This window comes from Polypterus senegalus, chromosome 12, assembly GCF_016835505.1.
Source record: "Polypterus senegalus isolate Bchr_013 chromosome 12, ASM1683550v1, whole genome shotgun sequence".
Taxonomy (NCBI): domain Eukaryota; kingdom Metazoa; phylum Chordata; class Cladistia; order Polypteriformes; family Polypteridae; genus Polypterus; species Polypterus senegalus.
This window is the reverse complement of record NC_053165.1, coordinates 135,518,313-135,533,057: the sequence shown is the minus strand read 5'-3', so window position 1 is coordinate 135,533,057 and position 14,745 is coordinate 135,518,313. Positions and strand designations below refer to the sequence as shown.

Here is a 14,745-nt window from a genome sequence, read left to right as displayed (position 1 = left end):
GAAAAGCAACATTATAACAATGCACGGAACAAACCAACACAGTAAAACAGTTTGCTATGGTGCACGCGGTCATGCACCGTAACCGAAAACTCGGTTTTTAAAGACTGCTTCATAGTGTTTTAACCTCAGTTGTAAAGGATTGTTTTGAGGATCCCATGGGATACCCCTCGCAAACTATTTAACACGCTGCATAAGTCGATTCACCTCCGCGAGAAACATGCCTCTATGAACAGTCAACGTGGCTCGGAGGTGCCAGGAGTTGGTGGGCGTGGCTCCTTCTGCGTGCGCCATAGGTGTCTTACTTGTTGGCGGCTCAGTGAGTTCCGGCGTGCTTTCCATGGTTGTCTTGCCATATATATATATATATATATATATATATATATATATATATATAGAGAGAGAGAGAGAGAGAGAGAGAGAGAGATAATTTAAATTATATGTATATGTATACTGCATATGTAATTAAATTATTACATGAAGCGTTTAATTTACATTAAACGTTCAAAAAACTGCCCGCTTTTATTAGTGTCATTTCTATCAAAGACACCCATCAACTGAGCGACTGGACATAGTATAAACTAAAGTAGAGACCGATTTATATAAATAATAAAAAAAAAAAAAGTCAAAAGCAGGAGTATAAAAGACAATGTTTTTATGTGACATGAAATTTTTACACTACCAATTCATATTAGTTATGCGCACACTAAAGAGCTTTTGTGTGAAATAAGAAATGTGAGTGAAGTCAGCCTAAAGGTTAATTTCACAATTGCTGTAATATTTCACAACAAAAAATCCACTGCTCTACAATGACCCACAGTAGTGTGTATACTTTACATTAACAAGTGACTGTAATTTGTGTCAATACTGTAAAATAAGTCTAGAACTGCTCAGTTTGCATTAACTACAAGTTTTGTAACAACCCAGATCCTTTGTTTTCTCTTTTGTACACTAATGACACAACTGATGATTGTATTTTTTAATGTATACAAGCTTTGGTACCCAATATCATGCACCTCCCATGTGCAACAAATGGTCAACAGAAATCAATATAATTTTTTAAAGAACACAAACTCTTTGACTGAAGCACAGTTCATTTAGCATGCTCACAATTTATCTCAAATTTAACTAAGCAGCACATACTTTTTACGTTTAAACCCCTCACCCAAAAATATAAGTGCACAAATTACCGATACACATCTAGCTCCAGCATGTGCCGATCACATATGAAATGGATGTGCACACTGTGAACAAGTGAAACCCTGAAAAAATCTCATCTTTTACCCCCCCACAAAACATCTTCAAAGCTATATTACATGAGGCATCTGAAAAAAAAATGAAATACTGCACATTTTTGCAACTATTTTATTCAAGTGTTATACATTATTATTAAAAAAAAAAAAAATCACAGAGTTAGTTATGTAGATTGATATCTGTGAAGTACTTATGTCTCAGTTGGTAAACAATGCATTTTGATAAATTGCATACATGTTTTAACAGTACAACATTCATTCCATTTGAGTATTACAGTTTAATAAAATAAACCTTTGGTGCATTTCCAGAAATATCAGTACTAAAATATAAAAAAATAAATGTTTTAAGTGCAAATGCAATTGGAAAAAATTTCCATAAGGTACTTTGGAATGCTGAATATCTAATAAAAGGACATTCATCAGTCCAGAACTGTTGTTACTATATTCGGAACTGGGCCTGCTTTCATGGAACAGTTTTCTACACATCAGTTTCTTCCCCATAACTATATTGCTACCACTTGCAGCTAAAAAATAGTGTCCATAAAATGCTGACAGATTAGATGTGGCAGCAATGTTGACTAAAGCACACCATAAGGCACTAGATTTTCTTACTTTCTTTTATCAAGTAGTCTTCTCCAAAAATATTGAAATGCAGGCGAATTGCAAGCACCAATGATTATCAGGATAAGCAAATACAAGGACATCAGAAGAGAGAATCTGTGTTTGGAAAGCCAAGACAATTCTTTGGATTGCCTAAAAGAAGAAAGGAAAATGTAATCATTATATTTGATTTCAGGTTAAATTAAGATTTAAAAGGTCCTAGTGAAATCTTGCATGAGGAAAAAAACAAACAAAAAAAAAAAAACTATGAGGCAATTTTTAACTAGGAGTATGACAACATTAAGTTTAACATTAAGTTAAAACAATTTATTATACAGTGGCTATAAAAAGCATTTGCCCAATTGGAAGTGCTCAAATTATTATACAACATTGAATTACAGTGGATTTAATTTGACGCTGATCAACAGAAAATACTTTTTTATCTCAAAGGGAAAACTAGTGTACAAAGTAATCTAAATTAATTACAAATACAAAACACCAGATAAGTGATCATAAAAAGTATTCACCCCCCTTCAAGTCAGTATTTAGTAGATGTACCTTTGGTAGCCATGACAGCCTTGAGTCTGTGTGCTCTGGTCTCTCTCTGTCAGTTTTGCACATCTAGATGCTGCATTTTTATCTCAATTCTTCTTTGTAAAACTGCTCAAGCTCTATCAGGTTACATAAGGATTGTGAGTAAGCAGCATTTTTCAAGTCCAGGCCCAACTTCTTAATTTGACTGAGATCTAGACTCTGATTTGGCCACTTTAGGATATTAACATTGTTGTATTTATGCTATTCTTGTGTAGCTTCGGTTTTATACTTAGATTCATTGTCTTTTTCTGAAAAACAAATCTTCCCCGAATAAGCAGGTTTCTTGTGAAGTGCATCAGGTTTTCCTTAAGGATTTCTGTTATTTTTCTGCATTCAGTCTCCCCTCCACCCTAACAAACCTTTCAGGGCCTGCTGCAAAGAAGCATCCCGACAGCACAATGCTGCCACAACCATTCTTTACAGTGGGGATGGTGCATTTTTGATAATGGGTACGGCTTGGTTTACAAGGTATTTAGTTTGATGGTCAAAATGCTCAATTTTGATGCCATCTGGCAAACTCTACCTGAGATGTTGAGTGTGTGTTTTTTTTTTTCTTTCTCTTTGCTGTTCTCCCATAAAGCTGTGACAGGTGAAGCACCCAGGCAATAGTTCTGCACAGCCTCTCCAATCTCAATCACTGTAGCTTGTAGCTCCTTTGTGGTCCTTCAAGGTCTCTTGGTGACTGATTAGAGCACCATCCAGGCCGCAGTCATGTGATCTTAAATCACAGGCTGTTGTTTATCCCACCTGTTATTTTCCTGAAGCTGTTACCCATAATCCCTGTTGTGGGGCATCCAGTAAATTTAGTCTTGAAACAAACCATAAATTAATTGATAACCAAAAAATAAGGTGTATAATTAGACCAAGGGATAAAACCAGACACTCCACCAGGGGCATCTGTAATAGAAATTTAATTCAAATTAAAACAAAAAATATATCAGCAGTTCAGAAAGAACCATGCAATTTTAAATGCTGTTTATTGAACATTCGCTCTCTTGGCACTAAAGCTGTTTTGGTAAATGATATAATATTAAGTACAAAATCTGATCTGTGTCTTCTTACTGAAACCTGGCTTAGTAAATATGACACTGTTCCCCTAGCTGAGGCGTCACCAGATGGATACTGTTCCTTCATAAGTCTAGAGATTCTGGTCGAGGAGGAGGCCTTGGAATAATTCATTGTAACAAAATGCAAATCACTCCTAAAAATTTAGGCAACTTTACATCCTTTGAGGCATTCATTTTAAATATTAAAACAGATTCCAACACAATTATAGTGCTAGTCTACAGACCACCAGGGCCATATTCATTGTTCATGACTGAATTTAGCAACCTTCTGTCTGATTTGGCTATAAATTATGATCACGTAGTTCTGATGGGGATTTTAATGTACACATTGATGTGGAAACTGACACTTTTAGCAAATGTTTTACTTATTTGTTAAATTCAGTAGGATTTTGTCAGATTGTCAAAGGTCCAACTCATAATCATAACCATACATTAGATTTAATTATAACTTACAAAGTTGAAATTCAAAATTTAAATATTACTCCATTAAATGTAGTTATTTCCGATCACTTCTTAATTACGTTTGATTTAGTTCTGCCCATGCCAGCGCACTCAGATTAAAACAAAGACAGTGCGACATCTAGATTGTAATTCTGCTTCAAAATTTATAGATACCTTGAGTAAGTCGAGTGTAATTGTGGAAAACCATTTAGATCAGTTAACATCAAATGTAAACGTGGAAAACAATTTAGATCAGCTAATATCACATTATAATGTGACCTTGAGAGATGCTCTGGACACAGTGGCTCCCCTAAAACAGAAGTGATCAAAGCACATAGAAACTCTCCCTGGTTTAATGAAAATACTCGAGCTCTTAAATTAGAGTGTCGAAAACTGGACAGCAGATGGAGAACAACAAAGCTGCATGTCTTTCAAATTGCATGGACAGAGAGTGTAATAAATATAAAAAGCCCTCTTTAAAGCTCGCTCAGAATACTATTCTACATTAATAGATAGCAATAATAAAAATCCTAGGGTACTTTTTAGAGCAGTGGCTAAATTAACAAATGGGAATTCAGATCAACAGTGCAAAATACCAACAGATATTAGCAGTACAGACTTTATGAACTTCTTCAATGAGAAAATTAAAAATATAAGATCCCAGATCTCAGCATCACAGTACAAACCAAATACTAGCTTAGCAGACCCTGTCACATTGCATTCAGCACTTTAATAATTTTAATCCTGTAACTCACCAGGAAGTCTTAACTTTAATTACTAAAATGAAGCCCACTACTTGTTCCCTAGATCCAGTGCCAACAAAACTAGTAAAAGTGCAATGGATGTTCTTGCAGCCTATTCTAACCATTATCAATAGTTCATTACTGCATGGCACAGTACCTGATGCACTAAAAGTGTCAGTCATTAAACCTTTACTTAAAAAGTCAGACCTAGACCCACACATACTAAATAACTATAGGCCTATTTCAAATTTACCATTTCTCTCTAAAATACTAGAAAAGTAGTCGCCAGTCAGCTTCAGTCACACCTTACGCATTACAATTTATTTGAGAAATTCCAGTCTGGCTTTCGCACTGGTCATAGTACAGAAACGGCACTAACACGGGTTGTAAATGACATTCTGATATCCTCTGATGAAGGAAATTCCACTGTAATTATGTTGTTGGACTTAAGTGCAGCATTTGACACCATTGACCATTCTATTTTACTGCACAGGCTAGAAAACGATGTTGGGCTTACAGGCCCGTGCTCGCTTGGTTCAGTTCTTATTTATCAAATCGATTCCAGTATGTACAGAAATGTGCAGACAGTACTCCATCATTATACACAGAAGTTCAATATGGTGTCCGCAGGGCTCAGTACTGGGACCTTTACTGTTTTCACTTTACATGCTTCCACTGGGATCTCTCATTAGGAAACATAATGTTAATTTTCACTGTATGCAGATGACACCCAGTTATACCTTTCATTTAAATCAAATGAAGTTTCTCCGATGTTGTCTTTAATTAGTTGTGTTAGTGAATTAAAGGAATGGATGAATGAGAACTACTTGTCTTTAAATACAGATAAAACAGAGATGTTAATTGTTGGAGGGAATGACGCTGATCACAGCAATATTTTGTCGTCATTTAACTCAGTTGGAATCCCAATTAATTTTACTGAATCAGCCCGCAATCTAGGAGTTATCTTTGACTCTAGCATGTCATTTAAAGCATATACAAAGTCGTCCAAAACATGTTTTTCCATCTTAAAAATATTAGGAAATTAAGGCTTTCTAAATAAACAGGATTGTGAGAAATTAATTCATGCATTTATCTCTAGTAGGATTGACTACTGCAATGCGGTGTTCACTGGCTGTTCAAACTGTTCTCTATACAGCCTCCAGTTAATCCAAAATGCGCTGCAAGAATTATTACAAGAACAAGAAAATATGAACACATAACCCCAGTTCTTAAATCTTTACACTGGCTCCCAGTTAAGTTTAGGGCAGATTTCAAAATCCTCCTTTTAACATATAAAGCATTAAATGGCCAAGGTCCGCTTACTTGTCTGAACTTATCATGACTTACAAACCTGAGCACATTAAGATCTCAAGATGCCGGTCTGCTTAGGATTCCAAGGATTAATAAAATAACAGTGGGAGGTCGAGCTTTTAGTTACAGGGCCCCTAAACTGTGGAATGGTCTTCCTGCTTCCATAAGAGATGCCCCCTCGGTCTCAGCCTTTAAATCCCGGCTGAAGACTCACTACTTCAGTTTAGCATATCCTGACTAGAGCTGCTGATTAACTGTACATACTGCATCTCTGTTGTTAGTCATTAGCACTATAACATAAGTAACATGATAATTATATTTGAATACTAACCCTCACCTATTCTGTTTCTTTTCTCGGTACCCAAATGTGGCCATTGGTGCCACGGCCCACCTGCCAAGTTGTTTGCCTGCCTATGGTAAAGTCATCCCTGATGGAGGATCACAGGAATCATGGGAAAGAGGGGTCCTTTCATCGGAGCAACGTTTCAGCCGTGGCATGGCCAAATGGGGAGGCAGCTAGATGGATGAGGTCTCCAGGACTCTAAAAATATCCAAACCTAATTATGTCATATCATCTACTGTTAAACCGTAATTCTAAAATTTTTATTATTATGCTGTCTTAAGGAATTGTTCTGTTCTGTATATTGTATTGTATTGACCCCCTACTTTTGACACCCACTGCACGCCCAACCTACCTGGAAAGGGGTCTCTCTTTGAACTGCCTTTCCCGAGGTTTCTTCCATTTTTCCCTACAAGGTTTTTATTGGGAGTTTTTCTTTGTCTTCTCAGAGAGTCAAGGCTGGGGGGCTGTCAAAAGGCAGGGCCTGTTAAAGCCCATTGCGGCACTTCCTGTGTGATTTTGGGCTATACAAAAATAAACTGTATTGTATTGTATTGTACTTCATTCAGTAGTCATCTTCTTCCATGATCACTCAGTTTTATGGAAGGCCTGCTCTTGTAATTAATTTTAACCACTCTGCACAGAGCTGTTTTCACTTTGAACTTGAAGAGTCTTTTTCTATAAATCCCTGTCAAAAAAGCCTAATTAAATCCACAGTAATTCAGTGTTGAATAACAATAAAATTTGAATGCTTCCATTGAGGTGAATACTTTTTATAAGCACTGTAGTTACTGCACATCTTACAAAATTATTGACTGATCATTCCATTAGTAAATCAGGCACTACTGGCAAACGTGTAAAATTTGTTGAAGATGAAATTCAGTTATTATGATACATTTTAGTCCAATTAATTTTATTAAAAAATCTATAATGATGTCTGTAGTGGGCATTTCATGTTCTGCACTAAATTACTTATGCTAACTTGTTTTGACCAAGAGATCAACATAGTACTAAAAGAATCAATGTTTTAAAGCAGTGTTTCTCAACTACTGAGCTGAGACCCATTGTGGATGGCATGTTGCCGTCAGTGGATCACAAGCTGCTATTCTTTATGATGATAGTGGGTCGTGAAGTGGATCACAGTGGACTGCAGTGGGTTGCCCAAGTGATCCGCAATGCCACACAATATATTTCTGCTCCCAAATCTGAAGCGTTAAATTCACCAAGGTGCCTACACTCTTGCTCCAACAGTTATGCTCAATTCAACAAAGGGGACAAATAGTCACAAGGTCAGTTACATGTGAAAAATTGGCTTGTGACATCAAGAAGGTTAGAGAAACGTAGGCTCAGAGTATAACATTCACAGCAAATTAGACTGCAAGGAGGTTGTGCTGCTCTGCAACTTTCTTTTACAAAGTTTTATGGCATGATTCAAGCATGAATCACAAAGATTTTGAGGCCGATGTCAACTTATCCATAAAATCAAGTCAAGATTTCATGACAAAACAATATAATCTAGTATAATTCTGTTATGCTCATGACTTTTATTTAAATACTGTAATGTAAAATAAAAGTTGATTACAGAATTGAATGCCCAAGAGGATTGATACACTGATATTATTTAAATATTATTAATATATTGATATATTTCCAGTTTAAATAAACTCAACATTAAGCAGTCTTAAGGCTTATCATACATGATGCATTGCCAATATCCTGTTAATGAATCATTCTAAATGCTTGTGATTTCAAACAAAGAAATAAACTTCTGTCAGCATGTCTCAATTGTAGACACTGCAAGCTGGACCTGCTCTATTCAAATGTTAATGATTTTAAATATAAACCTCTGGTACAATCTGACCTCATCTTAACTTCCATCTACAGTCCTGTTATTGACAGCAGCAGCTCTATTATCCAAGTCAGAAGTCCTTATTTTTTTTTTTTTTAATAATATTTATAGACAGTGATCAGCCACAACAGTAAAACCATTGACATGCAAAGTGATTAACATCTCATTACAATAGCATTTGACAAGTGGTGGGGATATATTTATGCAGCAAGTGAACAGTCAATTCTTGAAGGTGTTGAAAGCAGGAAAAACGGGCAAGCTTAAGGAGATAAGAGACTTTGACAATGGCCAAATTGTGATGGCTAGATGACTGGGTCAGAACACCTCCAAAATGTCAGGTCTTGTTGTATGTTCCCATTATACAGTGGTTAATACCTACCAAGTGATTAAAGGAAGGAAACTGGTGAACCAGCAACAGGGTCATGGGTACCCAAGGCTAACTGATGCGCATGAAGAGCGAAGCCTAGCCTCTCTGGACACCAATCCCAAAGAAGAGATACTGTACTGCAAATTGCTGAAAAACAATGCTGGCCGTGTCAGAAAACACAGTGCATTGCAGCTTGCTACATATGGGTTTGTGTAGCTAGACACTGGTCAGAGTGCCCATACTGACCCTTTGTCTGCTATTGAAAATACCAACAATGGGCACATAAGTGTTAGAACTGGACAATGAAGCAATGGAAGGAAATAGTCTGGTCTAATAAATCATTTTCTTTTAGATTGCCCATCATTTACATAGAAAAGAGATAGCAGAAGGATGTACTATGCCAAGAGGGCAAGCTGGCAGAGGCAGTGTGATGCTCTGGGCAATGTCCTGCTCGGAAAGCTTGGGGCCTGGCATTTATGTGGATGTTACTTTGGCAACTGACTGCACCAACCACCTACCTAAAGACTGCTGCAGACTACATACTAATCCTTGATGGCAAGGACCTCATTCAGTTGGATAATACGCCCTGTAACACTACAAAATTGTTCAGGAATGGTTTGAGGAAATTGACCAAGAGTTGTGTTGACTTGTCTTCCAAATTCCCCAGCTCTCAATCTTTTTGAATATATGTGGGAAGGGATGGAAAAACAAGTCTAATCCATTGAGGTTCCACCTTGCAACTTACAGGAGTTAAATTATCTGCTGCTAATGTCTTGGTACTAGATACTATAGAACACCTTCAAAGGCCTTGTGGAGTGCATGTCTCTATCAATCAGAGCTGTTTTGGCGGCAGAAGGAGGAGCTACACAGTATTAGGCAGGGAGTTTTAATGTTGTGGCTAATCGGTTTATATTTTATATACAGTGGTGCTTGAAAGTTTGTGAACTCTTTAGAATCTTCTATATTTCTGCATAAATATGACCTAAAACATCATCAGATTTTCACTCAAGTCCTAAAAGTAGATAAAGAGAAACCAGTTAAACAAATGAGACAAAAATAACATACTTGGTCATTTATTTATTAAGGAAAATGATCGAATATTACATATTTGTGAGTGGCAAAAGTATGTGAACCTTTGCTTTCAGTATTTGGTGTGACCCCCCCTTTGCAGCAATAACTGCAACTAAACGTTTCCGGAAACTTTTGATCATTCCTGCACACCACCTTGGAGGAATTTTAGCCCTTTCCTCTGTACAGAACAGCTTCAACTCTGGGATGTTGGTGGGTTTCCTCACATTAACTGCTCACTTCAGGTCCATCCACAACATTTCAATTGAATTAAGGTCAGGACTTTGACTTGGCCATTCCAAAACATTAACTTTATTCTTCTTTAACCATTCTTTGGTAGAACGACTTGTGTGCTTAGGGTCGTTATCTTGCTGCATGACCCACCTTCTCTTGAGATTCAGTTCATAGACAGATGTCCTGACATTTTCCTTTAGAATTCTCTGACATAATTCAGAATTCATTGTTCCATCAATGAAGGCAAGCCGACCTGGCCCAGATGCAGCAAAACAGGCCCAAACCATGATACTACCACCACCATGTTTCACAGATGGGATAAGGTTCTTATGCTGGAATGCAGTGTTTTCCTTTCTCCAAACATAATGCTTTTCATTTAAACCAAAAAGTTCTATTTTGGTCTCATCCATCCACAAAATATTCTTCCAATAGCCTTCTGGTTTGTCCACGTGATCTTTAGCAAACTGCAGAAGAGCTGCAATGGTTTTTTTTGGAGAGCAGCGGCTTTCTCCTTGCAACCCTGCCATGCACACCATTGTTGTTCAGTGTTCTCCTGATGGTGGACTCATGAACACGAACATTAGCCAATGTGAGAGAGGCCTTCAGTTGCTTAGAAGTTACCCTGGGGTCCTTTGTGACCTTACCGACTATTACACATCTTGCTCTTGGAGTGATCTTTGTTGGTCGACCACTCCTGGGGAGGGTAACAATGGTCTTCAATTTCCTCCATTTGCACACAATCTGCCCGACTGTGGATTGGTGGAGTCCAAACTCTTTAGAGATGGTTTTGTAACCTTTTCCAGCTTGATGAGCATGAACAACTCTTTTTCTAAGGTCCTCAAAAATCTCCTTTGTTCGTGCCATGATACACTTCCACAAACATGTGTCATGAAGAGCAGACTTTGATAGATCCTGTTCTTTAAATAACACAGGGTGCCCACTCACACCTGATTGTCATCCCATTGATTGAAAACACCTGACTTGAATTTCACCTTCAAACTATCTGCTAATCCTAGAGGTTCACATACTTTTGCCACTTACAAATATGTAATATTTGGTCATTTTCCTCAATAAATAATTGACCAAGTATAATATTTTTGTCTCATTTGTTTAACTGGTTTCTCTTTATCTACTTTTAGGACTTGAGTGAAAATCTGATGATATTTTAGGTCATATTTATGCAGAAATAAAGAAAATTTTAAAGGGTTCACAAACTTTCAAGCACCACTGTATGTTATTGAGCTTCAGTAAAATGTGAATATCCTCTTGCAGACAAATAAAATATCATGAAATTAAAATTAAATCTAGATTAGCATGCCTAAATGTGATGTTTGTAGCAAGACATTTACTTTAATTACCAAGTGTATTTTATACATTGTTTTTAGTACTAGGGTGTTTTACCTTGTTAGTCATTATGAATGTAGAGAAAAGTCAAGCAAAATGACACCTTTTATTGGCTAACTAAAAAGATTACAATATGCAAGCTTTCGAAACCTGAAGAAGGCGCCCGAGTTGCCTCAAATGTTTGCATATTATAATCTTTTTAGTTAGTCAATAAAAGGTGTCATTTTGCTTGACCTTTCTCACAATGTTTTATAACACACTATAGGGCACCAAATAAGCAAATGCTAATCTTACAGATTCTGGCAGTACTACATAAAAGGAAAGATACATCTGATCCATATGACAAAATGACATAACCAGTGCATCATATATAAGGTATACTGTATGTGGAATAACAAAAATGTTATTAATATAATAACTGATGTACCGTCTTCTGTGCTGCTTCTCTGAGTAGACAAGAAGGTACCGCACACGGAGGAGTTGATTGTTGGTGACCACAAAGTATTTCTGCGGCACATCGCCACCTTCACTGTTTTTGACTCTGGCTCTCTGCTTATCGATGCTGTCAGAATCTGTCCAAACAAATAAAGTCTCAGCATAAATGACATGAAACACTTAACACTAGAATTCCCAGAGCCTGCAAGAAAACTCGCCTCTCCATCAGCGTCTTTTGTCCTGCAAATGTGCCGATTAAGACAAGCAGCAAGCAGCCTGCTATTCCATCCCCCCCACCGTCGCAGAACTTTCACTAAGTTCTCCCAGCTCACGCCTTGTTTGATTATCTGGGAGTGAACTGCTGGAATCTTAGAGTGGAAATAATAGATCGTTATTTGGAACACATGCATTTCATGTGTGTTCTGTTTCTACAATAATCTGTGTAAACACATTGTTAAAAACAGAAACTTTTTCATATTTTAGTAATAAACTAGCCAACCAACGCCGCATAATCAGGCCCGTTTTTGAATGATTTTTAAGCACAGGGATAAAATTAACATTTGAAAAATCGGTAATGTAATAAATCAGAAAGAAAAGCAACATTGTAACAATTCACGGAACAAACCAACACACAATCGTCTGTGACTGAAAACTGGTGGACCGCAATCGCACCTTCTCTTGCCAGACGGAGGGATGGGGGTGCACGTGCGGAGTGTAGAACGGGAGAAGAGGAGAAGGACGTCCATTTAGCTCCCTCCGTCATGCTAGTCTGCCGAATTCTCATTCAGTATGTACTGCCCGCTCATGTGCCCACCTCCAACTCGTCACTTGAGTCGTTGGCTGCTTTTCTATATATAATCCACCAAGACACGCGACCACAGTAGTAGCGAGGTGGGAGGGGGGTGTGCACAAAGGGTAGGGACGTAACCAGTGGGAGCGTACAAGTCGCACTTAGTGGGAATTCCACGGTTTGCAGCCCAAATGGGGTTCAACGGCTTACCCACGCCTCTCTGCGCCGGGTAGACACACGCTCAATCTCATAATTATTTATTGAATGCTAAACACTTCTGGAAAGACACGGTTGTCTAAAACGGGTTGGTGTGAGAACACAACAGTAAGTGAATGAAAAGATGGAACTCTGGGAGAGAGCAAAATACAACACAATAGTGAACCCGCGGCATAACAAACGCCACATAATTAAAATAAATACAAAGATGGAACTCTGGAGAGAACAACATATAATTGTCCGTGAGTGAAGAAGACGCATGTTTGTCGAGGATGCGAATTGCTGTATGTAGCGTGTAAAACAGTTTGCTATGGTGCACGCGGTTGTGCGTCGTAACCGAAAACTCGGTTTTTAAAGACTGCTTACATCATTGTGTTTTAACCTCAGTTGTAAAGGATTGTTTTAAGGATCCCATGGGATACCCCTCGCAAACTGTTTTACACGCTGCATACGGATACTCACCTCCGCGAGAAACATGCCTCTATGAACAGTCAAGGTGGCTCGGAGGTACATGAGGCCTCTACGACAGATGAATATAAAGGACGTCGTTCTTTCTGTGTCGTCACGCCCGAGTTGGTGGGCGTGGCTCTGCAAGTTGTCGTCGTTTCCAAAGGTCTTGGAGTTGGTGGGCGTGGCTCCTCCCTGCGTAAGCATAAATTCACACTGGATCTGACGCGGTTCGTTTTCAAATAATATTCCGTTAGTGTCCCATATATTTATCTCTCTTTTTTTTTCTTCGTGCTGCGTTGACGTCGTGCACCAGGAGGCGTGAGCTTATTCAGTGCAGCAGGATCAACACACATGTACTGTGCAAGGCATGCAAAGGTCCACTGTGAAAAGAAGAGTGTTCATGGCTCATATTGCAGCGGAACTTCATCATCACATTTACTAGAAAAGGTGATGGAAAAAGAAAAGGCGGATGCAACATCGACACCATAAACCATAAGGTGCATACTAATTCTGCGTGAGCAGGAACACTCAATAAAACTGAATAAAAACAAATCAAGTGATGGTGAGATACGAAGAAGGCAGATTCACCAGCGTTTGTGTGTCAGCTTTTATCCCTAAAAATCAGAGAATGTCCAGTTCCATTGCCTCAAAACACCACTCACATCTACAGTTATTCCCAGTTTCAAATAAAAACTAACAGCGTCAGATCCCTGGGTGGAGGGGCGGTAGTATGTATTGTGATCGTGAGTGAGAAAATAAAAGTGAAAAAAAAAAAAACAAACGGTAACTTTGACAAGTACAGTACTATAAATGTACACTGTCTGTTACAGGCGCAAACCAAATGTATGTGTGTACTGTATAATATTAACAATAAGAACAGCTTATTACTGAAAATGACAAATATAGGAGGCAGTGGGGATCAAACCGGTGGCCCCTTGATTACAAGTCAGCAAATCTTACCACTACGCCACGGAAGCTGTTGTATCATCCACGTCCTTGAACCTTTTGTGAAAGTGTTTATTTGATCTTTGGACTTCAGGCTTCAAACATTCTATAGATTATGCCTACATTTTGTAACATTTATTACTAAAATATGAAAAAGTTTCTGTTTTAACAATGTGTTTACACAGATTACTGTAGAAACGGAACACACATGAAATGCATGTGTTCCAAATAACGATTTATTATTTCCGGTCTAATACTCCAGCGGTTCACTCCCAAATAATCAAACAAGGCATGAGCTGGGAGACGTTTGTGCACGTTCTAAGTCAGTGGGGGTGATGGAATAGCAGGCTGCTTGCTGCTTGTCCTAATCGGCAAATTTGCAGGACAAAAGACGCAGACAGAGAGGTGCGAACGGATTTAAGGTGGGCTGGATTTACGAGTTTTCTCGTAGGCTCTGGTAATTCTAGTGTTAATTTACCTACAAAAGGTTCTCAGCATTTGGCTCCAACAGGTTACCAGTTAGGCAGCCAGAAAGTAATAGTGCTGATGCAGATGACTTGATAAGCAGTTGCCAGAGGGAAGAAATAAAGGAAATTAAAATAATCTTAGCGTAGGACAGCCATTAATTGCATACAGTCATGACCTTCAGTATAACAGGAAGGATACCTGCTTTAAAGGCCAACACAAACTGCCACAGAAAA

At 38.2% G+C, this 14,745-nt stretch overlaps 1 protein-coding gene across 1 annotated transcript in view; it reads right to left on the bottom strand.

The window, feature by feature from the left end:
- Nucleotides 1-615: 615 nt before the first annotated feature.
- Nucleotides 616-14,745, bottom strand: part of parp16 (poly (ADP-ribose) polymerase family, member 16) — a 35,027-nt gene continuing 20,897 nt past the window's right edge. Inside the window, exons 6-7 of the mRNA XM_039773550.1 lie at nt 11,636-11,780; nt 616-2,003 (exon numbers count right to left, since the gene is read on the bottom strand). Coding sequence (XP_039629484.1) covers nt 1,859-2,003; nt 11,636-11,780 — 290 coding nt within the window. The 3' untranslated portion in view covers nt 616-1,858. The remainder of the gene's footprint in view (nt 2,004-11,635; nt 11,781-14,745) is intronic.